At 43.0% G+C, this 24,592-nt stretch overlaps 2 protein-coding genes, 1 long non-coding RNA gene and 1 other non-coding gene across 4 annotated transcripts in view; 1 reads left to right on the top strand and 3 right to left on the bottom strand.

The window, feature by feature from the left end:
• PPP1R8 (protein phosphatase 1 regulatory subunit 8) overlaps positions 1-16,810 on the bottom strand; it is a 29,384-nt gene extending 12,574 nt beyond the window's left edge. The window contains exons 1-2 of the mRNA XM_038377360.2: positions 16,636-16,810; positions 6,261-6,321 (exon numbers count right to left, since the gene is read on the bottom strand). Of these exons, the coding sequence (XP_038233288.1) occupies positions 6,261-6,321; positions 16,636-16,691 (117 nt within the window). The 5' untranslated portion in view covers positions 16,692-16,810. The remainder of the gene's footprint in view (positions 1-6,260; positions 6,322-16,635) is intronic.
• LOC119845599 lies at positions 3,740-3,904 on the bottom strand. The gene has a single exon (XR_005289651.1).
• Positions 5,823-7,762, top strand: LOC122458299. The gene is made up of 2 exons (XR_006278278.1): positions 5,823-6,494; positions 6,695-7,762. It is a non-coding gene; the product is annotated as an uncharacterized LOC122458299 (long non-coding RNA).
• Positions 16,811-19,063: 2,253 nt separating the features above from the next.
• The window catches only part of STX12 (syntaxin 12), a 35,419-nt gene continuing 29,890 nt past the window's right edge, over positions 19,064-24,592 (bottom strand). Inside the window, exons 6-9 of the mRNA XM_038377363.2 lie at positions 23,686-23,791; positions 23,052-23,124; positions 22,730-22,812; positions 19,064-20,699 (exon numbers count right to left, since the gene is read on the bottom strand). Coding sequence (XP_038233291.1) covers positions 20,607-20,699; positions 22,730-22,812; positions 23,052-23,124; positions 23,686-23,791 — 355 coding nt within the window. The 3' untranslated portion in view covers positions 19,064-20,606. The remainder of the gene's footprint in view (positions 20,700-22,729; positions 22,813-23,051; positions 23,125-23,685; positions 23,792-24,592) is intronic.

Genomic DNA, 24,592 nt, shown 5'->3' with positions numbered 1-24,592 from the left:
TCTCTTTGCAAACCTGTCTAATCAGCTGTCCATTATCACCTTTAGTCTCTTTCACCATTACTGATATTCCGGTTTTTATTCCCCATTGAATCTCTGTTTCAGATTAATTTCCTCTTTATGGATTAACTCACCTTTTCCAAACTGAACCTCATTTTGTTTTCTGCTTTTGTTTTTAAGCGCTCTACCCCATTTGTATTACGTATTTCTCTGCTTGCATGGCATTTGAGGCTTCTCACAATTTAGCATTCACTAATGAATGTTTAGCAAATTTCATGCGTTTATTCTCTTTTCTAGATCATTACCCCAAAGATTTAAAGACAAGGCAAAATAGCAGCGTTCAACTACCTGAAAGGGGGTTCCAAAGAGGATGGAGCTCGGCTGTTCTCAGAGGCAGATGACAGAACAAGAAGCAATGGTCTCAAGTTACAGTGGGGGGAGGTCTAGGTTGGATATCAGGAAACACTATTTCACTAGGAGGGTGGTGAAGCACTGGAATGGGATGCCTAAAGAGTTAGTGGAATCTCCATCTTTAGATGTTTTTAAGGTCCGGCTTGACAAAGCCTTGGTTGGGATGATTTAGTCGGTGTTGGTCCTGCTTTGAGCAGGGGATTGGACTAGATGATCTTCTGAGGTCTCTTCCAACCCTAATATTCTATGATAAGTCCTCTGCCAACTCTACGTTACCATTTATCATCATCATCCCTTACCATCAGGCCTGCAGCCAGTTTTCAATCTACATGATAGTGTTCATATCAGAGTCAATTTGAACAAATTTTCTGAGCATAATTTCGCGAGACATCATCAAATGCTTTGCCAAAACCCAGAACATATCACAACTTCTGCATTCTATTCACCCACCAATTGTGCCATCTGGACCTGTTGATTGGTATATGTTCACATTGTTATATATTCCCTTACCTGCTCTTTGTGAACAGCAATTTTTACAAGGTCTTCCCTTACTTCCAAGTTAACCAAAAAATAAAAGTTTGGACAAGACAGTTTTAGAAGCAAATGGCTCTCTTAGCCACCTCTGAAGCATTATTTGGTACTTTTTTCTCCACCACATGCACTTCTAAGAAGAGCTCTTCCCATTCATATTAGCCGCTCTGGATAGTATCTTTTTGCTGCCCTTCTCTTTTTCCTGCAAGTCTTAATGGATTCTGGTTTGTTTGGTTACAACAGTGTTTCATAGAGATTTTTCTCAAGATCTCATTTTATCTGAGCATTTCTTTGCAAAGCCATATTGTTTGCTTCTTGTTCTTTTAATTCTGAGGTCAGCTGCACTTTAATCATGGCAGGTTTTAGGATTCCCCAAATTTTTCCACCCCAATGGATTTATTGCTTCTTCCAAAAGTGTCTTACTCACTAGATTCAGTTCCCCAGGTGGTACTGAATTCAGGAAAACCTTTGTGGAACTGCATTCTGTGATCCCATTTCTTATTACGGGAGAGTCAAGAAGCTGGTGCTTCCTTGTACTAAGTTTCCCTTTTATTCTCACATTCTCAACCAACTCCCTCTTACTGGGTGAGCAGAACCAGACATGGGTATTTAAATCCCTATGAGCAACGTATCCTGTGGCTTCAAGTACTGTGGAAAAATTCCTAGGTCAGTTCTTATTCTTACTTCTGGTCCTAAGGGGCTGGAGAAGAGTCAGTGCAATTTCTCATTTACACCATAACTAAGTGTAAAACGTTGCCATTCGGACTTGGCAGTGTTTGACACTTACTTTGCATAGGTGTAATGACTTCATAAGGCAGTGGCAAATCAATAACAATAAACACTGATTTTACAGCTTTTATCTGACCATGATGAAGACTTGGTCTACACTAGGAAGTTAGGTCGGTATAACTACGTTGCTCATGGGTAAGAAAATCCACCCCCCTGAGCAATGCAGTTAAACTAACCTAAGTCCCCTACCCTCCTGGTGTAGACAGCACTAGGTCAAGGGGACAATTAACCTGTCAACCTAGCTACTGCCTCTTGGGGAAGTGGTTTACCTACACCGACAGGAAAACCCCTGGTGACAGTCCCCAGGATATACTCTGGACTGTTGAACCGTGGTGTCCCCTTAACTCTGTAGCCTAGGGTGTCTTTTATAGTGCTCTGCTCTCATCTCCAGGTTTTAGCTCCGCTCCTTCTCCTCAGCCTCTTTGGCTTTCAGCTCCATGGTTCTCATGTAGCTCGCCTGTGAGCCTCAGCTTCCAGTTGCCTCAGGGCTCCTTTATGGGCTTCTCCTAAAGCAGCAGCAGCTCATGCTGCTTCTCTCTCAGCTCTAATACCTTCATTTTCAGTTTAATCTCTGCTTCTTTTAACCAATGCTTGCGTTCATTTGCTCTCCTTCAACTTGGCCATATCCATCTTTGTAGCTGCTGCACCTTTGCTCATTTTTTATGCTTTTCTGTTCCTATTTCCCTTTCCCGAAATAAGCAAACAGAAAAAACTGTAACCCTTGACTGTTTTCAGCCACCACACTTGAATTTCACTTAAAATTGCTACACCAGTGCTTAAAGTGCAAACTTCACTCAGAATGACAAGCTGTGCATACACCCTGTCCTCGCTGCACCATTGTCACATTCCCCAGGGTACAATCTGGACTGTTGAACAGTGGTGTCCCCTGAACTCTCTAGCTTGGGGTGCCTTTTACACTGCTTTACTGCCAGAGCAGCCACTTTTGGTCTGCTTTTGAAGCTTTCAGTACGTAAATTCACTCCCAGCTAAATACATGAGCACTCTGACCAGTCACTCATAAATTACATATAGGGCAACACCCACAACTTTTTAGTCCCAGTCTTATTCCTCGAGAAACGTGTGTCTTGCATTGTTCAGCACACTGTTGAACAATGCAAGCTCATAGAAAGTTTGTCATTTCAGCAAAGGAAAATGATAATGCACCAACCTTGTTATCCCAAATGGAGTTTCTCCACACACTTTAACAAACACACACTGGTTAAAATAAAACAAAACTAACTATAGAAAGATTTTAAGTGATAATGCATAAAAAAAGTCAGTATTGGTTACAAAAGAAAAAAACATAAGCTACTTCCTAAACTTTAACAAGCTAATAGAGTTTAAAGTAAGACTCTTTCACCACAAGTTGTAATAGTTCACAGTCTGGATTTTCTTTCAGCCAGGGACTACTCTGTCAGTTCAGAGTCAGGTGTTCGTTGATGTCATGAGCAGAGATAAGAGGAGATGTGAGCTGGAGGTTTGTCTCTCTCTCTCTCTCATACCAGCCTCCCCTCTCTGAGGATCCCCCTCCCCCCATTGGGGTGTAGGTGACATGTCCACAAGGGACTATGTGAGGGCTGAAATGTTCCCGAGATGCAATGTAAGTTTCCATATTCACACCTTCCCCCTGCAGGAGAATGGCTGCTTAAGCAAGTGATAGGTATCAGTAAAGTCAAGTGGGCTGTCTGGGGGTGCCAGTGTGTCTTTGTCTCTGAAAAATGGTTTGTGAGTGTTACCCTGACTTAAAATATTTCACTAACAACCATACAGTAGAATACCAACTTCAGAGTTTTCTACACAAATTTCAATGGGATAATAATGTTCAGCAGATTAAGAGTTTTCAAATGATACCTCAAGGCAAATTTTGTACAAAGTATATCATAATCTTGTAAAAGTGGTGACCATAATAGCATAGACGGTCACACCCCTCCTGTTGGCGTAGGTAGAATCTTCACTGACGCGCTACAGTGGTGCCACTGCAGTATTTTAAGTGTAGGCAAGCTTGAAACTCATCTGTGCCTCTGAGTTATAACCCAGCGTGATCCTCTACATGCTGAGCTAAATACTTCATGGCTTGTTTTAATATTGCACTTCTCAGACCCAGCAATCACAAGTTGTATCTCAGATCTCTACATGAGAGCTGGGATACAGATAGCTCGGTTAGTATCAAGTGCTTAGTAAATCTGTAAAGATTGAAGTGTTCTGTTACCTAGCCATTAACTACAGAAAAACATGTAGAGCTTTTTGACTAGTCTAAACAGCTGAACCTTAAAAAGGACAGTTAAGTTAAGGTCATGTGTTGGGAACAAACATTTCTTCACCTTTACCAACAATACTAGATTAGAAAAAGTGAACATTTTTGAAATCCACTTTGCCTGTCACTATCTTTGCTCTTTTTACAGCCCTATACAGCCCTACAACCCCCAAGTTAACCAATGAAAATCAGTGAAGTCAATTGCATTTTCAGGTTCTTGATGTCACAACACGTCCAGCCTTTAATCTATACCATGAGTAAAAAGGCTTTACTCATGGTATAGCCAGATGTTTTACATACCCGTGAGTGTTGGAATATAGGCCCTGCAGGATGATTGAAAGATGAAGATTTTTCACCTTGAAGTTGCTGGCTGTGATATATGGCTTATGGCAGAAGGGCAGGATAAGTGATTACAAGACAAGAAAGAAACGGAGCAGGGATGCCAGGGCATCTGAATAGCATTTCAGAAGAATCCCAGTGAAGGAATCACTTAAAGTGTTAAATAGCTGCTATTTGACTATGGTTGCGTTCTGCACTATACAACACATACAAGACATAATTCCTGTCCCAAGGATCTTACATTCGATACAGACAAACAATATACTGCAGACAATACTAGGTGATGAGATACATCAACAAAGTTCTCAAAATAAGACTGAAGACTTACTAGGTTCTTTCACCACCCCACCCCAAAATTGGGTTGGTTATGTTGTATAGTAGAAAAAAAATTGTGAATTATAACTTGACTGTGGCTTGGGAAGAACACAATTAAATAAGTTCCAGAACATTCATTGTTAAAAGGGAAGAGAGGGTATTTTTGGTACCATAACCAAAATATAGACCAGCAGATCAAATACAATCTCCTGTGAGTCAGGGGCAATTTTCCATTGCTGGCCAAAGATCCTGCAACATCATATACTGCAAACCAGTGAACAATGACTCCCAGCTCCTCTGGTTCTCTTCACCAGACCTCAGATTCTTAATGCGCCAATTTCTTGCTTAGTAGCATTATTTTGGCTCCCCCTACTTTGTAACCTTTGGCTCCCTGAATGGTTTTGTTCCCACTGCTGAACTTTAGGCAAGAGAGAAGCATTACTTTTATTGTAAAAATATTACAACGTAAACTATAGTAACAAACCCCTGCAATAAGCAGCTCAGAAACAGTCTAATACTACTTACTTTGCATTAAACATTTGGGTCCCCAGGTATTAGTTAAATGAGCTTCTGCTTACAAAACCAGGCTCCTGGAGTACTTCTGACAAGGAGGACTGCTGGTTAGAATCCGAGACCAGCTACACTAAAACCTTCAATAGCATATGTACTTTTAGGGGCTAAACAGACAACTCTGACTCAATATTTAAGTTTAGTAAAGTAAGGCTTTGCACAAAGTAACAGTTTTGGAAATACTTGCATTTATTTTTTTAAATTGTAGATGAACATAGTGTTTTGTTTGGGATTTACCCACATTCTAGAAAGATGAATTCAGACTCACCAGATGCAGAGAAGTGCTGTTAGGATGATGAGAGGAAGGGAGAACCTCTCTTATGAGGGGAGATAAACAAGACAAGTTCCTTTAAGTCTAGCAAAATGAAGGCTTAGAGGGAATAAAGTTGCTCTCTAAATACATTGGAGGGAAGGGGTAAACACAAGGGATAGAGAAGAGTTCTCGAAGCTAAAGGACAATTCTGGCACAAATGGGGATAAACTGGCCATGAATAAATTTAGGCTGGAAATTAGAAGAAGGTTTCTAACCATCAAAGGAGTCAGGTTCTGGAACAGCCTTTCAATAGGAGTAGTGGGGGTAAACCACCTAACCAATTTTAAGATGGAGCGTGCAACGTTTATTTATATGACTATATGAATGGCTACCTCAGAGCCAAAGACTAGATTTGCTGACCTGGAAGGTCCCTTCCAGTCCTATGTTCCTAAATCCAATCACCATGCCGCTGACAGATGCACAGCACAGCTTCCTGACTGGGACCCAGTGCATGTATACAAAGGGGACTTTGCACTTCATCAAAATCAGTTACAAACATTAAGGGTTGTGGTGAAAGGCTGGGGGCTGGATCACTGTTAATAAAAAAAAGAAAAGTGCGTGTCAGGGGAAGAAAGGGTCACTTTGGAGCGCATACAGAGAGGGAAGGGTCACTTTGAGGTATAAATGGAGGGGGAAGACTGGGAAATGAAGCAATGGAATTCAATTCCCCCATCAACGAATGGGTTAAATCCCATCTCCTTCTGCATGCATCTAAAACGCTTACTACATCTATTTTCATACCTCAATTAGTTTGTCTCCTTTGACTACATCCAGATGCAAGCCAGGGGGAGGTTTTCCTGCCCTGGAAAATAAGGAGAGAAATAAATATTGATGTGTAGTATCATTAACATTGTACCATCATTCTATCAATCTCAAACAAATCCAAACTGAAGCAGGTTTACTGTGAAAAATAATAGTCCCACAAGTGTCCTGTATGTGAGGTCCCAGATTCGTTTTGCTTACAGATAAAAATAGGTTTCAGAGTAGCAGCCGTGTTAGTCTGTATTCGCAAAAAGAAAAGGAGGACTTGTGGCACCTTCGAGACTAACAAATTTATTAGAGCATAAGCTTTCGTGAGCTACAGCTCAGAGCTGTAGCTCACGAAAGCTTATGCCCTAAAATTTGTTAGTCTCTAAGGTGTCACAAGTACTCCTTTTCTTTTTAGATAAAAATAGATCTCTGTACTTACCAAGTTATTCAGTTGCCACAGCACACTAAGGTTAGATGGGCTTGAAACATTCACCAGAAACCTGCTAGCCATCAAAGGAAACCAACCAAAAAGAGAAATACAAAGATGAGCAGGGTAGTGCTGCCATTAACAACTTCCTTGGATAATGCCAGGTGAGAAACGGAGCCAACTCCCAGCTTCTGGAACTGGAGAGGGGCTGGGGTTCCTAACAAGGGCTGTCCCTGCACCCTGCTTCAGGACTCCCATCTTTTGTATTAACTTCTAGTTAGTAGATATCTGAAATCTGACGCCCCAGCCTATTCCTTCAGCTACTAGAAGCAAGACAATGGTTTCCCCACCCCTGCATTTTAAAACCTCCTGATTGTTGGGGAAACAATGAGGGCACATTTCTAGTACTTGTCCATCTCTGGTACTCTACTCCTCCTCCACTAGGAATATCTCCACTGCTTGCCTCTGGTGCTGCTCAGACGTTCCACACACCTCCATGATTCTCAGCTACATGCTGCCCACCAATTTCTGAATAGCTGGAGTGTAAGAGACCAGAGTCTCTGCTACTGTTGGGAAGCTCTGTACAAGAGCAGTGACACTGAAGCATTGCCTGTAGAATTGAGAAAGAAACTTGTAATTGGAGTTCTCCTCATGGATTACCTGCAGAGGTCAATGTTTTGGGGATGTGCTTCAGAACCCTCAGGAAAACAGTGTGTTGGGGGCTGTGCATGTGCCTTTCCAGATCTAAAATGTTTGAAAGAAGGACACAAGAAATCACAGCCCTTATCCCTCATTTCCTTTCCTCTAAAATTTAGCAGAAAATCTTTGTATCAAAGACCTCTCTTTGTATACAGTCTGATCAGCCACTACCGTAGTCTCCTAAAGACTCACTTCTGCTGTTATGCCTACAAAACACCGGCTGCTACTCATAGCTAGGCAAATGAGAAACTTTGATTGTCTTTTTCTACTCCTTCCTTCTCCTACTCTTTGCTCTTACTAATGTTACACTTCCTGCCATTCCCCATCCTCTTTCTACCTGTAAGGGGGAAAAAACAAAAAAACAAAATCCCCATTTACACACGTAAACACACAGCTAACAAAATGGTGCCAATTCATTGGGAATGAATTTATTGCACGTTATATTTCCCTCCTCTACCTTTTGTACCTGAAGCTTTGTCCACACTACACTTTCTTCGTTAAAAATGTTGTCAGTCAGGAATGCGAAAAAAAATAAGTTTTAATGACAAAAAGCACTGGTGTGGACAGTGCTTCGTTGGCAGGAACTGCTCTCCTGTCGATGAAGTTACTGCCTCTTGTAGGGGGTGGTTTTATTTTGTCACCAGGAGAGCTCTCTCCTGGCAACAAAGAGCGCTACACTACTTACCTTACAACAGCGCAGCTGCAATGGCACAACCACGCCGTTGTAAGGTGTGCAGTGTAGACTTAGCCTTAGATTCTAAGCCCTTCAGTACAGGAACCTTTTCTTACCTATGTTTGTATAACGCCCAGCACAATGAGACCCTATTCCTGGCTGGGGCCTTCTGGCACCACCAGAATAAAGGCGTTTATCATTAACAGCAACATGTGGAAACCTTACAATTCTAGTAGAATCTGACACTCATTGGAAAAAAGACTAGATCAGAACTCAGTCTCTCAATCGAGGTTGCCATGTTCAGGTTCCTAAGGAGACAAGGTGGGTGATGTAATATCTTTTATTGGACCAACTTCTGCTGGTGAGAGAGACAAGCTTTTGAGCCCCAAAAGCTCTTCTTGAGGTCTGGGAAAGCCCCAGTGCCACAGCTAAATGCAAGGTGGAACAGGTGGAAAGAGGGGGTTAGTGGGTTATGAAATTAAACTAAAATAATAACTGGTAGACACTAAAAATCATGGTCTGAACAGAAACACTGGATTTATGGCTTTTTATAACAATCTAACCCACTACCCCCTTTTTGTTTTAAAGACTGCAGAGATGTTAATGGAACACTATCTTGAATGGTCCCTCACAATATGTTTAGTATAAATAGCACAATCCGTTCCACCTTGCATTTAGCTGTGACTCTGAGTACCTTTCCCAGACTTAAAGAAGAGCTCAGCGTGCTCAAAAGCTTGTCTGTCTCACAAATAGAAGCTGGTCCAATAAAAGATATTGCCTCACCCACCTTGTCTCTCTAATATCCCATGATTAACATGGCTACAACTACACTGCATGTTCAGGTTCTGTCAATCTCAATAGGGAATTCAGCCTGTTTCTGATAAGACACGAGATCTGGAAGAAGTGGAATAGAAGCAGAGACTTCAGTTAAGCCCAGAATCTGAGTACCTGCAACGGATGTGCCCTAGTTCAAACTACCAAGACCACACGTGATCTTTGCTGTCGACACTTGAGATCAGAGGTACGAAAAAGAAAAAAAAAAAAACAAGGAAATTCCCAGCTATAGTCTACTAAGGTGCATCTGTGGGCAAGTCTACGTTACAAAATTAAGTCGACTTAAGTTAGTTAATGTACAGCCACTGCAGTGATTAAACCGGTTTGCACGTCCGCACAATGCTCCTTCTGTTGGCGGGGTGTGTCATCATCACGAGTGCTTGCACCGATTTAAACGGTGAGTGTGGGAAACTGCCAGCCCAAGCCCCAGAGTGGTGGGGCTCTGGCTGCCAGCCACTTGGGGCTCACAGCCAGAACAGTCTGATATAAGCAACATCGGGTCTACACTGACATTGTGTTGACCTAACTACATCAACCTAAGCACTATGTCTCTCGTGCAGTGGCGTTATTAAGTCGGTGTAGTAGGTGACTTACATCAGCAGGAGCAACGTTGTAGGGTAAACACTTACAGTTAGATTGACATAAGGCAGCTTACATCGACGCAACTCTGTAGTGTAGGCCAAGCCTGTCAGGCCATTTCTCATTTCTGCCTGTAACAAAGAAGTCTAGCTGGAGCATGCCACCTCTTTGAATGATCAAGATCTTTCAGAGACCATTTGTACGGAGTGATGTTTCTACTACTGAGACTGTTTGCTAGAATAGTGTGTTTTCCAGGAAGATGGCCAGCAAGGCTTCCTGATACAAATACACCATTCTCAAAGCAGAACTCTCTTTGCAAAAGAGGCATGGGAAAGCTTCCCTCGATAACTGATGTACTACATCAGTGTGGTGTTCTCCACCAGAATTATTACTGTTCTGAACGTGGGGACAAAGTGACTTGAGGGTCAAGTGAATTTCTCTTCAAACTAGCAAGAAAACCGAGGAGTACTTGTAGAACCTTAGAGACTAACAAATTTATTTGGGCATAAGCTTGTGTGGGCTAAAACCCACTTCATCGGATGCATGCAGTGGAAAATACAGTAGGAAGACAGATACACACACACACACACACACACACACACACACACACACAGAGAGAACAATAAAAAAAGGGTGTTGCCATACCAACTGTAATGAGACCAATTAATTATTTGGTCTCATTACAGTTGGTATGGGCCCACCTTAATTAATTGGTCTCATTACAGTTGGTATGACAACACCCTTTTTTTATTGTTCTCTATGTATATGTATATCTCTTCCTACTGTATTTTCCACTGCATGCATCCGATGAAGTGGGTTTTAGCCCACACAAGCTTATGCCCAAATAAATTTGTTAGTCTCTAAGGTGCCACAAGTACTCCACAGTTTTTTTGCTGATACAGACTAACACGACTACCATTCTGAAACCTGTCTCCAAACTAGAATGTTTATGGGAGGTCTGGTTTCCTTGGTTTTCCACTGCTCCGAGACTTTCCAAACCTGTGCATAATAGTTTTTGGTTGAACAAACAAAAGATACTTTCTTACAGGCATTCTTTGGAACTGTCCTCCCTTTTAAGGAGTCTTGTGCATCTTGGGCCATAATCATCGAGTGAATGCTGTCTAGCTGGGAAGAGTAGACCTGTCTTAGACATTGTTCTAGTAGTCTCAATAAGAGTCTGGCAAACGGACTGACATAGGTGTAGGAGGTCATTAGCCCCAGAAACCTCAGATGGAACCATACGTTGTCTAGGTTGGGATATGGGTACTTTGATTGTCTACTGCATCTCCTAAAACTTGCCTGGAGGAAAATAAGCAGTTGCCAACTTGAAATCAAGAACGCCCCTTGTGGAAAGTAAAGCTGGGTAGAAGAACAGCTTTTTATTGTTGATCTTGAGCTCCAATAAATACTTCCTCAAAGCATGATGCACCTCCCTGTGGAGACTGAGCCTTAAGCAGCCACACAGCCACCAAGACAGATAAGTGATCATTTTTGGTATCTCAGGGCTTGGCTACACTTGCGATTTACAGCACAATAAAGGAGCCCAGGGCCCTAGCTCATTCCCCATCCACATTGGCAAGGCACATAGAGCGCTCTGACTCCGCAGCTACAGCGTTGCTGGTACTCCAGCTTGGCGAGTGGAATAACATTTGCTGTGCCCCTGCTGGAGCGCTGTAGCATCAGTGTGAATGAGGTGTTGCTTTACTGTGCTCTGATCAGCCTCCGGAAACATCCCATAATTGCCCTTAAGTCAAGTGGCCACTCTTGTCATTGTTTGGAATTGATTGTAGGAACGAGGAAATACCCTTCCAAAGCTCCGTTTCTGACAGCCAGCTCCGAGACAAAGCAAGCCGTTACTGTAGAATGCTGTGGGGGGGGGGGAGGGGAAGGGGGGATGGGGGCAAAAGGGGTCTGCTGCTGTCTGAACTTACAAAACAGTATGCTGAAATGCTCTCAGCCCCCCAAAAACCCACTCTCTCCCCCCACATACACACAACACACTCCACCCCCCCATTTGAAAAAACACGTTGCAGCCATTTGCATGCTGGGATAGCTGCCCATAAGGCACCACTCCCAATGCCGCTGCAAGTGCTGCAAATCTGGCCACGCCAGTGTGCTTGAAGCTGTCAGTGTGGACAGACTGCAGCGCTTTGCCTACTGTGCTCTACGAAGGCTGGTTTATCTCAAAGTGCTCTACATCTGCAAGTGTAGCCATGCCCTCGGATAAACAAATGCTGCAGCAAGACTTTTTGGAAACTCTCTTGGAGCTGCAGAATGACTGTAGAGAATGATCCTATTATAGTAATGACTGTAGCTTACACAATCTTAGATTCTTCCTGAGGGGAGGCTGAATAGGCATCTGGAAGCAAGAGTCTTGCTGAGAACCCTGAATCAATCCTACAAAGTTTGGAGGAATTCTGGCAGCTCAGGGTCACCACATGAAATCGAATTTTCAGATGCATTTGTTCAGAACTCTGAGATCTGGAATGGGACAGATTTCTTTCATTTTTGAGAATGAAAGTCATGGGAATAAAATTCTTTCCACAGAACTTGTTGTAGGAAACACTGGATGAAATTTCATGGCCTGTGTTATGCATGCCAGACTAGATCTACCAATGTACAGCTCCCAGTTGAAGACGGGAATGATGTTGTCCTTTAGAACTGTTCTAGAAGAGGATTCCTGAAGAAGGATGAGGTAGCAATTTCAATTGGATAGGGTTAGTCTCCCATTATGACTCATTCTCTCTGTTAAGTAGTTGCCCCATTTTACACTGATACTCCTGGTGGGCGAAGAGATACCTGTGTGCAGCCTGGGTTGGTTGGTTCAACCTGTAAAGCATTTTGGCATTCTCCATGAAGAAAACTCTTATTGCCAAACCCAGTGTGCTCCACGGTAAACTTAATTTAAATCATGAGGCTTCTGTGATATTCCAGGGCAACAGAGTGAAGATTTTACAACAGCATAAAAAATTAAATTGAAGTTTGTATTGTATTATTTTCCTATAATTCAGTCAGTACAATATTCCTTGTTAGCTTGATTGGTTGCATTTATTTTATGCTACCATTGCATTTTCAATAGGCTTCAGGTTTCTGTTCTGAAAATACATTACTGCACTGTAGCAGCCAGGGGAAGGTGTCAGGCTTGGCAATAGGGCAAGGCACAGTGCAAGTTTTCAGCATCTAGGGAGGCGGTTTGGGATTGTTGGCTAAATACACTGAGTGGAAAGCGATCAGCAGTGGGATGGTTAAAAGGACACCATCAATTTTAAAATCAGTTTTCTATCTGAAAATTTTGTATCTAGAATTGTTAGAAGCAATCCCCAATGTCACTAACAAAGATTACGGATTTGTCTGTTTCACAGTTTATTGCATTACTCAGAAAACGTGGAGAGCTCATGTGGATTCTCTCTCAGGTTCAGCAACAAGGTGTTTATCAGTAATAGCAGCAGCAAAGCTGAAACTGAAACAACAGTAGACAGGAGTGTGCGCACAGAGAAAGGTGAGGGAAAAAGGTCTGAGCCCTTACATGTTTAAGGTTGGTGCTTTCAGGCCCAATCAAGAGACGTTTATAAACAGAACACAGAAATTCTCAAAAATTGAAGGGATGCCAATTAGAGCTGTATTATATAGCTGATTTTTTCAAGTCAGTTAAAAAATTCAAGTTGACAGTATCCCTTTCATAATATTCAGACTGTCATCTTTAGGTTGAGTGTTAACACAACATTAAGATAAATGGGACAGTTTACACTTCTCAGTGCTATTATTTGAGGTTAACAACAGTACATCGGTAACCTGCAGTTCATCTTTGAAGAACTCTTTGCAACTATAAGGTCTTGTCTAGATTAGATATTTTAAAAAGTATTTTTAAAATGTGTTAGCTGTTAAAGATGTGGGCTGGACAAGTTTTATTTTAATGTGTTAACTTCAAATCAGGCCACTTATTTGGGTCTCTAAATGTGGATTTAGGAGCCTAAATTTAGCCACCCCTTTCATAAAATTTTGGCCTACATTACTATATACATCCCAGTGCCTGGCTTGTAGGGCATGGTGGAATTTCCCGAACTCTGAAGGCATTCATCCTCTCCAGATAACACTGACATCTCCACAAGTGAAAGCCTGACCTTGGCTCAAAGATACTTGTGAAGTGCAATTTGTATCTTTAAATGTTCCAGTTTACACCAAATTTTAATGTAGATCCTAGCAGTGCCTTGAGGCCCCAACTACTCACTTCTCCAGACTTGCTTACTGAAACCAACTATTCCCTTGTCAACTGCCTTCTGATGAACCAAAGTTTCAAGTTTTGTATCACACACACACACGTTATATGTCATACACAAATAACTGAGGTTCACCCTGAATGATAAACACAACTCAGGGGTCACCTGAAATTTTTGGATAATGAAGGATTCAAATAACCAGGAGTGCAGGAACACTGTATAGCTGAAGCCTGCTCTTGCAAATCCTCTGAAGCCAAGGGAGGCATAACTGGAGGACAGTTTGCCATGTTTCCTCTGTATACATATGATTTACATATCCAGCTTTTATAAACCCACCACTGTGCTTATGTCAAGACCTTGTGGTTCATGTTTCAGACCAGAAGAAATTAAAACTAAGTTTATGACCAAGAATTTATAAACAAACAGGTGCCAGCATAGTTTATAACACAGCTTTTAAACAAAGCATGAAATTCTAAATCTTTACTGCAGACTAGTACTTCAAGATCAGAAGAAATAATAATAATAAAAAAAGTCTACCTGGCAAACAGGGCTCCTCCCTACAACTGGTTAAAATACACACACCAATGGCGGAGCATGCCTGACGCTTTCTCTTACAAAGACCCCATTCTGAGTTACTTATAACATGGCCAAACTTTAAACATTGGGGCTGAAATTTTACATTCTGGGTGCCTGCCACATGCTAAATTTTTTTTGAAAAAGTGTTAGTAAAAAGCTGTTTTCAAGAGAAAAGTTAGGCAAACCAACATTTTCCTGGTGCTAGAATATTCTTTCAGTGATTTAACTTAAGTTTTACTACCTGCATGCTTTGGAGGAGGAACTTGAAATTTGGCAGGGACGTTGCTCTGGTGTCAGAGATGCAGCTTTTGCTGTTCTAGTGTAAATCCAGCAAGTTTGGATGAGTTAAAAGCCTCTGAAAAATTGCAGTTTGCACATGCTTCTGGAGAGGTTTGTTAACAGAAAGCAGCATTCTTCTCTTAAGATTCTGTCTGCACCAAGTATGCTCCATCCCCACACAATTTCTTTGTGATGTGGTAACTGGACTGAGCAAGCTCAATACCAGAACTAAGGAAGGTATTTCCCACAATTGCTTCTCCCACCCACTGCAGGCTTCTAAGACCACATTTCACAGTCCGTAATGCGTTTTTCATGACCATGAGTTTGGTAGGGCCCTACACATGACAGATGGTGCTCAGGAAATGAGTCAGGGTTCTGCAGCGAATGAGTGGGGCCTGTAGGACCCCTACCTTGTTTACTGCAAATGGGAAGGTGTGTCGCAAAAGAGGCACGGGATTGAAGGAAGAGAAAGGATGGACTCCTGGTTAAGACAACTGAATGACACCCTGGAGAACAGGATTCTACACTTGCCTATGCCACAGAGTCCCTATGTGATGCTTGGCAAGTCACTTAAACAAAACTTTTCACAAGTGATCACTAATTGGGTTTTTCATTTTCTGGGTGCCCGACTGGAGACATTTGGGGCCAGATATGCAGAAGTGCCGAGCGCTCATGACTGCAAGTAAAGTCAATGATAGCGCTCTGCTTTGAGCATATGATGTGCTATAAATATGCTAAGTACACTAAAACATCAGACCCAAACCATCTGAATTTAGGCATCCATGATTAGCTGATACTTAACAATTTTGGCCTTAATCTCCCTGTACTACATCCCTATTTTATGGGTGGAAAACTAACACCATCTTGCCTCACAGGAGCATTCCTTAATGGTTGCGAATCTCTCAGATACTATGACAATGAGAACGCTAGAAGAGCCCATAAGTAAATTAGCAGTTTTGTATTAAGTGCAAGGTTTACATGGTGTGCAGTAAACAAAGCATGGGACGATACAAAGGGATGAGAAGGATAAAAAGCAATATTGAGCAGAGACATGTTCGGTGAGCACTATCCATTGAATACAGCTGGCGTCTTGTGGAAGAAATAGGTGATCGTGCCAGCAAAGACTTGATCACGTGCATACAAACAAGGGTCGAAATTAGGCTACAACTGGCATTTCCTGATTTTTGAGTGCTTGACTTTGCCACTTCAATGTTTTTACCATAGTTTTTCTCCTAGACAATTTAAAGTTTTACTGAGCACAGAACTCGAATGTATTGAAGAGAACAATCCTGCACTGTGCAAGGATGATGGTGTGGATGACCAAATAGGCCTTTGCTATCTTTAGCTTCAAAAAGAACAAGACCAACCAAGTCCATAATACTTTCACATTCCACCTGTGCATTCCCTCCGACAGTGTCCCCCTCAGCGCAATGAAAAAAATCATGGCCAATTTCAAGTTAACAGGTTTCTCACACTTTGCATGCCAAGGCCTTTGCTTACTCTGTCCCAACTCCCTATTTTGCCAAGATCTTGGGGAAACACGTATTGAAAAAACACGTAACACCACTTCTGAAACATGCCTGTTATTTCAGCAGCTACATTAAATATGAAACAGAACTCATATCTCAAGTTGCTATGAGAGACATTCATCCAGCTGCACTTTGCACAAGTCCAAGCAGGTGAGCAGTAGCCCCCGCTCCACCGTGCAGAGTCACAGGCCTTGCTCAACAGCTCACCCGCTCTAAACGCCCGGGGGGGGGAGGGGGGAGCGTTTATTAATGTTACCGATAAGGAAACTGAGGCACAGGGAAGTACTCTGTCCCAAGCCACAGCAGGGGTCGGGGCAGAGCCTGGAGAGAGCCCAGGAGTCCTGCTCTCATCCCAGCACACGAGCCACACCTCGGACTGATCAGACGCGGGCACGCACTGAGGACAGACCCCGCACACCAAGTTTTGCGCCTTGGCCAGTAATTTGCTGAGCGAGAGGTTCTGCCACACCGCGGCCAAGCCACCGACCCCGGAGCTCGGCGGCCCGCCCGGGACGGGCCCGCCCCGCCGCCCGCGGGCCCCCAGCGCGCTCACCAGCTCGGGCAGTCGAATAGCGAAAGACCGCCACAAGAATTCGCGTTCGCCGCCATCTTGGATATACCCCATTCAAGCGGGCCCGGGGCAGGCTGGGAAGCAGGAGGACCAGCCTGGAGGCTATCCCGGCATACAGCGCGCGCCGCTTTCGTCACCGCGAGAGCGAGTGTCCGGGGCGGGGGCGGACTCGGGGCGGGGCCGGGGGCGGGGCCGGGGGCGGGGCGTCCGGGCAGTAACCGAAACACCCCCCCCCCCCCATTGAAACCAAAATGGCAATAGCTTAGAGACAAACACAAATCATGACTGGAGGGAGCCCTGGGTTCCTTTGCCTGCCATGTTGTTAATGAATGAGAGCATGAGCTTTCGTGAGCTACGGCTCACCTCACTGAATGCATCCCATGCAGTGAGCAGTGGCTCCCGAAAGCCGATGCTCTCATAAATTGGTTAGTCTCTAAGGTGCCACAAGTCCTCCCGTTCTTTTTGCCAATACAGACTAACACGGCTGCTACTCTGAAACCTTTTTAATTAATGTTAGTTAAATACAACTTTCTTTTACAGGCACTCCGCAGCAAGCCAGAGGACTTGGTTATTACTCAGGAACCACAGAATAGCAGCGTTGGCAGGGACCTCAGGACGCCACCTAGTCCAACCCCCTGCTCAAAGCAGGACCCATCCCCAATTTTTGCCCCAGGTCCCTAAATGGCCCCCTCAAGGATTGAACTCTCAACCCTGGGTTTAGCAGGCCAATGCTCAAACCCCTGTGCAAGTGTTAAGAATGGTAACAGTGCTGTTACGGCACAGTAACTGCTCCTGAGAAAGGAGTACGCACGTTGTAGATCCTCCAACGTGGATTAAAAAGTGGAGAGGAGCAGATAAGGGATTTTCAGATTTTTATCATCCCCTTTGAATGTACCTGGGCTGTAGCATGGTACAGGGAAGCTAATAGCTCTCCCAGGAGCAGGAGGGTTTTTTCCATTCCCTTGAAGGATAGCAAGAGGGTGGCAGAGGTTGGGCTACAACACAACACTTCCATGGTAGAATCTGTTTTCTCTGCACGGTTAGAAAGCAGTTTTTAAAAAGGAACCTAGAGCCATCCTTTGTCCCAGCTCAGAATAGAAACCACGCAAGGGTCACAGTGGGGTTGGGTAGTACAGGAAGAGGCACATCACTGCAACTGGAACTGCTACACTTACCTGTAGCATGAGAATGAGTTGCCTTTGCCTATTTGCTCTGGTGGGAGCTGAACTTCAGAACCTTCCAGAGCAGGGGTCCTCCCCCCTACTACTGGAAGGAAGAGGTCATACCGGAAAGTGAATAGGGTGGAATGGTACAGGGAAGGGTGAGATCACCTGTTCTAGGAAACAGTTATCGGGGGGCAACTGAGCTCCTGGTTTGAATGCTATCCCTTCACTTCAGAAAGAGAGGCCTGTGTTCCAACTGCCCCCTTTGTTAAAAGCTCAGAATGGAGTCAAAGGTGCGTGGGAAGTAAAGTCTGCCACAGTCCCACCAGGGAGAGCTTAGCAAGCAGCAGTCTCCAGGAAGATGGGCTGATAAGAATTGCTCTCCCAAAGAACAAATACAGTGAGTTAAAACCAACAGGCAGAAGGCTGCCAAGCACCAGACTCTGGTTACATCATCCGCAACCACCCACAGAAAAAGGAAGCTTGGATACAGAACACTTAAGTAGTAGCAAAGGCTACAGCTTTCTAGACTATTCTGAAACTGCAGCAACCATGGCATATCTCCCAATGTGGAAACATACAGAGGCCGCTTTGAAAAGCGGCGGTTTGTTTTCATACATGGGCCCACCACACTGAAGAGTCACTTCCCAATCATCAATGCTGCACAGACTGTCCATGGAGGAGGCAAAGTCTTGGATTGTTTACTAGCAATACCTGATGATGTAAGGAGCAGCATGCACTGATGTCTCTTGCCCCTTAAGTCAGACAGGTGGGATGAGCTCTCCCAAGAGCATTTAGAAGACAGTGATACTAGGTGGATCTTTCAATGTACACGATACAATCACAGAATCATAGAACTGGAAGGGACCTTGAGAGGTCATCTAGTCCAGACCCATGCACTCATGGCAGGACTATTATCTAATTGTTCAGTGAGAGGCCAAAGTTCAGTTTACTTTTAACTGAAGTGTGACCAACAGAGTTTCAGCATGGAAATCTTGTACACCTCCACGTAAATGTGAGTTATTGCTCACTTTAGATTACCTTTAACTACATTAAAGGTCTAGCACTACAGAAATGAACAGTGGAAATGCCACGAGCTAGAGTGGTTGGAATGAAGACAGCCTTCTACCCTACCTAGAGAGGTCAGCTTCAAGAAATATGTTTTGAAGCTTTGTGAATAAGTATCATTTTCTCCAGCACAAGGAGTTTGTCTACTTCAAATTGTATGAGAAAGACGATTGATCAAAGACTTTTTAAAATGTTTATTGACAGTTATTGAATGGAATGATGGTGCAATAGTGCAAAAAATTGTGCAATTATGACAACACATTCCCTCTGCAGTTTTCACATTTAGTTTAGTATTTTAACAGACAGACATGGAATAAAGATTAAATACAAAATGGGCCAGTATGTTGCAGTTAACCACACAATGATGAACTTTTGCTAAAATCTTATTTTTCCATCAGTGCATTTCAGTTCAGAACCACATTGAGGAATGGGGGTAGCAGGTAAGTGCTATCCAGCCCTATTACAGAACACTAAGTAGAACCAGAGATCTCTTCCATAGAAAGACTTAGTCAAGCAATACCCTCTGCCATTCTAAAACTACTATTGAGTTACTAAACCACATTTTTTATCCCTTACGAACAGAAGATTAAGAGTATTAGATGTTCATGACTGGTATTTGTTCACAAAATGCATACCACCTGTTCTAGTACCAGTTCCACACTGCTAACTAGTAATAGAGCTTTTCAAGGGTCATTTCTAAACAATTCAGTTTGGCCTAATGCAAACTAGAAAGAAAGAAAGAAAGAAAGAAAGAAAGTTCAATAAACCCTTGGGCTCAGTTTCCAACCTTGAATGGCTCTCTCACCACCATTAAAAATGTGAAGTTGTCACATTAACTAGCTAAAAACTAAATGGGTAGTTACAGATTTTACGGTTGCCTATGCCACAGGGCATTTCAATAGCAATTTTTTAATTCTACACAAGTGGTGGGGGTGCCGAGTGGGAAGATTTAAGTGTTTGATAACAGTAAGCCACCAGCTATAGTCTCACGGGGGAAGAATATATTGTTAGAGAATGTTATGTTAAATGCTGCATTGTCACCACAAACAGTGAAGTGAAAAAACCCACCACCAAACATTAATAAAAACAGTTACAATTATCTATAGACTAAACTGATCAGTCACTGAGCCCACTAGTGGTTCCAACTTCCGCACTCATACATTTTAATCCTTACCATTCAAAGATGTAATGGTAAAGTTTCTTTAGAAGAGTTAAGAGCTATGGCCACCTGGAGACTAATCAAACCATGGGGCAGATATTAGAAATTTTGGGAACTGGTGAGTCAAGATAAAGTGAGAATCAGCATTGTGCACTCTTTGGAAGTAATTCCTATTTGCATCACTCCTACAAAGTATAACTATACATATAAACATGTTAGAAGAATTGTAGTGCCACTTGTCCAAAACAAGACATCTCCAATTACTAATCACATTCTTCAAGATACAGTTGGGACAGGGAGTAATCATTATACAATACAGAAAGCAAAAAAATACAAAATAGTTTAGTTACATAAAGCAATAGAATTTGTACATAAACTGATAAATACTGTCTCCATTGTTCAGTAATTCCAAGTACTAGTTATCTGCATGTTAGTTTCTAAATCTATTACTAGAGGATATTCTGGTTTGTGCTCTCTCAAGGTGGTCAATTCATTTCCAAGACTAGTCAGCCTGTTTTCCCAGGGGAAAACTCTGCAATGAAATTAGACTCCTTATGAGGACTTCATTTTGTTGCCTGCCAGATAACGAGTCCTAAGATTACAGAAGCCACAGCAAGGCCAAGAATCAGGATGCAGATCTTCTTACGAGATTTCTTCTAATGAAAGAAATAGAACAAAAAATATTGACACTAAAACAGCAGATGACAGAAGACTCAATGAGTTTGGCTAATTACAGAGTTCTGGACAGGAGACAGCATGGAAAGTTGAAGCACAGCACATGTATCCCGACTCAGGAGGAGAATGGAAAAAGTTCCCAGAGAACAGATTACACTTTGTTTAAATCAGAGTAGGATAATGTGCTCAAACCAAAAATTCTCACTGCTAACAGCATAAAGAACTAGGAGGTAATGCAGTCAGAACACGGTGGACTCAACTCCTGCTGCCGGCAAAAAAGAGTGAGCCGTACTTGAAGCTGGCTGAAACAATAGCGGAGAGCGAGTGAGCTTGTGTTTTAAAATGCCTAGCTGACCATGCTATGATAGAATACACCAGCATGATTTCTACAGAAGTCATACCTCTCCCAGCTGTTAGGATTCTTTGAGGGCATCAATAAGGCATGATCAAAGACTAACCAATTTACCTGTGTATTGCGCCTCCCCTTGTGTGCCTGAAATGGCTGTTATAAGAAGGTTCTTGGAACTATGCAAATGATATGTGGGTGAATTCATCATCCACAATTTCTGCTCTTTGAAGTAATGGCCTCTGCTCTCTGCGTTGTACTCTATCCTCATCCTGATCTGGAGGCTTGTAATATACCCAGTCATGACCACGGACATGCAGCTGTTTTACAGTTTACCCACAGCAGCCTTGTAGAGTCTCATTTGCCTTGGGAAACTCCCCACTGTGTCTAGGTAAGCATGACCAACGCCTACAATGCATGCAGACTCTAAACTCTTATGTTGGAGAGTCTAGCCCTGGTGTTGGTGAAATTGTGAAGAAGTCCCAGGGCACAATGATATCGCAAGCTGCTGGATGGCGAGAGCAGCTGCTGTTCTGTTGGAGTGGGAGCTCCAATACCTTAGTTCAGGCCGAGAACAAATAGAGGAACAGCTACCACCAGTAGCACTGGCCCTTTTCCTTCCTCACAGCTGAAGCCAGGACCAGACCACTGCTGCTCTACTGCACTGTAGCCTCCTCTTACCCGTCTCCATAGCTCTCCTCCCCTGGCCCAAGCATGCCCAGTTCCTTAGCCGTAGTCCTCTCTACACAAGGGAGCAGCTGAAGCAAAACCGTAGTCCTGCCACAGGCTCTTGAACTGCAAGTGCGGCAGGCTGGAGGAGAGGTGCATGGCATCAAGCCAACACTAGAGATCTAATCGAAAAGATGGGCTTTGAAAAGCTGCTGAGAGAGATTTGGTAGGTCAGGAAAAGAACTTGAAAGATGGGCTTTGAAAAGCTGCTGAGAGAGATTTGGTAGGTCAGGAAAAAGAACTGATGACTATTGGGTGCAAGAGGAAGAATGGATGAGTGGGTGGCGACCAAGTAGGCTGGGGGGATCTGAGCGCAAAATGGCAAGATGATGCAAGTCAAGGCATGTGGCGGGACACTAAGTCAAGGGGTAGGTGGGAGAGAGATCATCTGTTAAGTTTTTTGTGAACAGGGTTGTGTGTGTTCGTATCTATGTTAAGTATTGGGTAGTAAATTTTTGCCTGGGCTGGTAAACTCTCAGATTTACTGTATCAGTCTGAAGATCAAACTTGTAATGTTTCCACTAACACAATAACCTGCCTTTGCTAAGGAATATTCTCCATTAAATAAAAACACACATTAAAAGATAAAAATGCAGTATTGAAAACAAAACCCAGCAACTACCTTCAGCTATTCTCCAGGTCTATGCACCCCACCTTACATCCCCTGCATGACTGAGCAGGCTGAGTAGAGGGGTCCCAAAGAGAACCCAAAAGTTAATTTCTAGTATCTTATTAATAAGCCAAGTAGTACATGTGGCTGCATCTTTTCCTGGAGATGGAGTTCATTGGAAGAGATAGTTCCACCTCAGCCCCTGCTAGTTGTGTGAGAACTTCCTTTACTGGTTGCAGGAGTGGGTATGTTTGCCTAGTTCCGTGCAATATGGTGATAGCACAGGTCAATATGTATGCTAGTGCAAAGCACACAAAAGAGTTTACCTGATAATAAGCAGCTCTCTGTAACTGTTCACTGGCTCTTTCCACATGCACTTCTGAACTTTCCACATTTGCTTCTATGCTATCTACATAAATGTAAGGGGAGAGAACTCAAGTTATATTAGAAGACAATTCAGAACTGCAGAATTAAAGATTAACAGAATATGCTACCATATGGCATTTATATAGAATAGCAGCAATGGTTTAAATCAGCCACTCTCAGTTTTTCCACATACATTGAATTTAAAGTGTGGAATAAGTGTAGAATAAAGCTAGATAAAAAAGGAATTATATTTCAGGGCATCTGTTGGCCAAGTGTACTTACCAATCATGTCTCCTTGATCGTGAATCATCATAGCTAAATCCTTAAATATCTGATTGACATCCAAAATGTCTGCCTGAAGACAACAGTTCAGTCAATAAGTTTGACAAGTTACAACAGGTATAGATTATATTTTTCCAAAGCTAGTTTCTTCTTTGCTTAAAGGTCCATCTCAGGAATACCGCCCAAGGCTTAACAGACTAAACACCCTCTATAAAAAAAATTCTCAGCTTTGGAGCATGACGGGTGCTGGAGGGACCTGCATACAGCCCTCTTCAGCTAGAAGGAGGGTCATAGAATATCAGGGTTGGAAGGGACCTCAGGGGATCATCTAGTCCAACCCCCTGCTCAAAGCAGGACCAATCCCCAATTTTTGGTCCAGATCCCTAAATGGCCCCCTCAAGGATTGAACTCACAACCCTGGGTTTAGCAGGCCAATGCTCAAACCACTGAGCTATCCCTCTCCCCTAGGTCACTCACCTAAGCAGCAGCATCTCTAGAAGGAGCTCTGAGCCTGCCGAACTCCCAGCTCTCTTGATCCCTCCCCACAAACAGATGAGCCTAGAGCACATTACCTGGCCCTTTTACTTAGGTTCCTTTGCTAACGGGGCTGCGAATGATAGGCTCTAGAGCTCACCTCCAACTGCCTGATTGCCGTTTCCCTCTCTTTAATGAGTTCAAGGTCCTGTTCAGTTATTGCTACATCATCTTCTTGAGACTGCATTTGATTCCAGTCTTCATTACTGCAGAAAGAACACAGACTAAGAGCCTGTTCCTCCAGAACAGCAGATACTTCCACTCCCCATTCATGTCACAATGCCAATGGAGTTATAGAAAGCTTCCTCCAGGGACAAAAACCAAATCAGGAGTGGATTTACACCTTTAGTACAGGTAGATAGATTCTGGTATTATACTTGTACTTAGAGACAAACTGGACTAGTGATGACAGGTTACGGAAAGGATGAAGATTGGGTTTTGCATGAGAATACTTCAAAATCTCAGTAAAGAAACAAAGTTGGTCTGTGTAGGAAGCTTTGTTCTAAGATGCAAGTATTCCTTACGGCTATATACTGGGAAACTGTGAATTTCCGAATGTGCTTGGGGCTGTGTATTGTTTAGCAGGCACCCAAAGAACAAAAGGCACAGATGGAAGTCTTTATGGAAGGCAACCTGCAAGCATGTTATTTTGAGTACTAGGCAGAGAATGTCACGCATGGGTCTGCGCTGAAGGATACCTACTGGATGCATGGCATTGGAGGTTAAAATAAAGCCCTTGGTATTTTAGTCCACTACCCTATCAAGAACAACTGCAAATGAAAACAAACACCAACAGAGATGTTAAAGCAAGCCAATTGTCCCCACCCCCAAAATTACCTGCATCCTGGAGAGACAGCATTAGTAATAGCATTGTGCAGGCTAGGCACTATTATGGACAAACCAGCAAGTGCAACAGTACAACACTCTGTTTTCACACATTTAGGATGAGGAGAGGTGTCCTCCTGCTTCTCCACTCAAGGGTGAATACTTTGGAAAGCTGTACCAAG

Source organism: Dermochelys coriacea, chromosome 19 (genome assembly GCF_009764565.3).
Source record: "Dermochelys coriacea isolate rDerCor1 chromosome 19, rDerCor1.pri.v4, whole genome shotgun sequence".
Taxonomy (NCBI): Eukaryota; Metazoa; Chordata; order Testudines; family Dermochelyidae; genus Dermochelys; species Dermochelys coriacea.
Note: the sequence above shows the minus strand (reverse complement) of the source record. Positions and strands in the feature narration are given on the sequence as shown.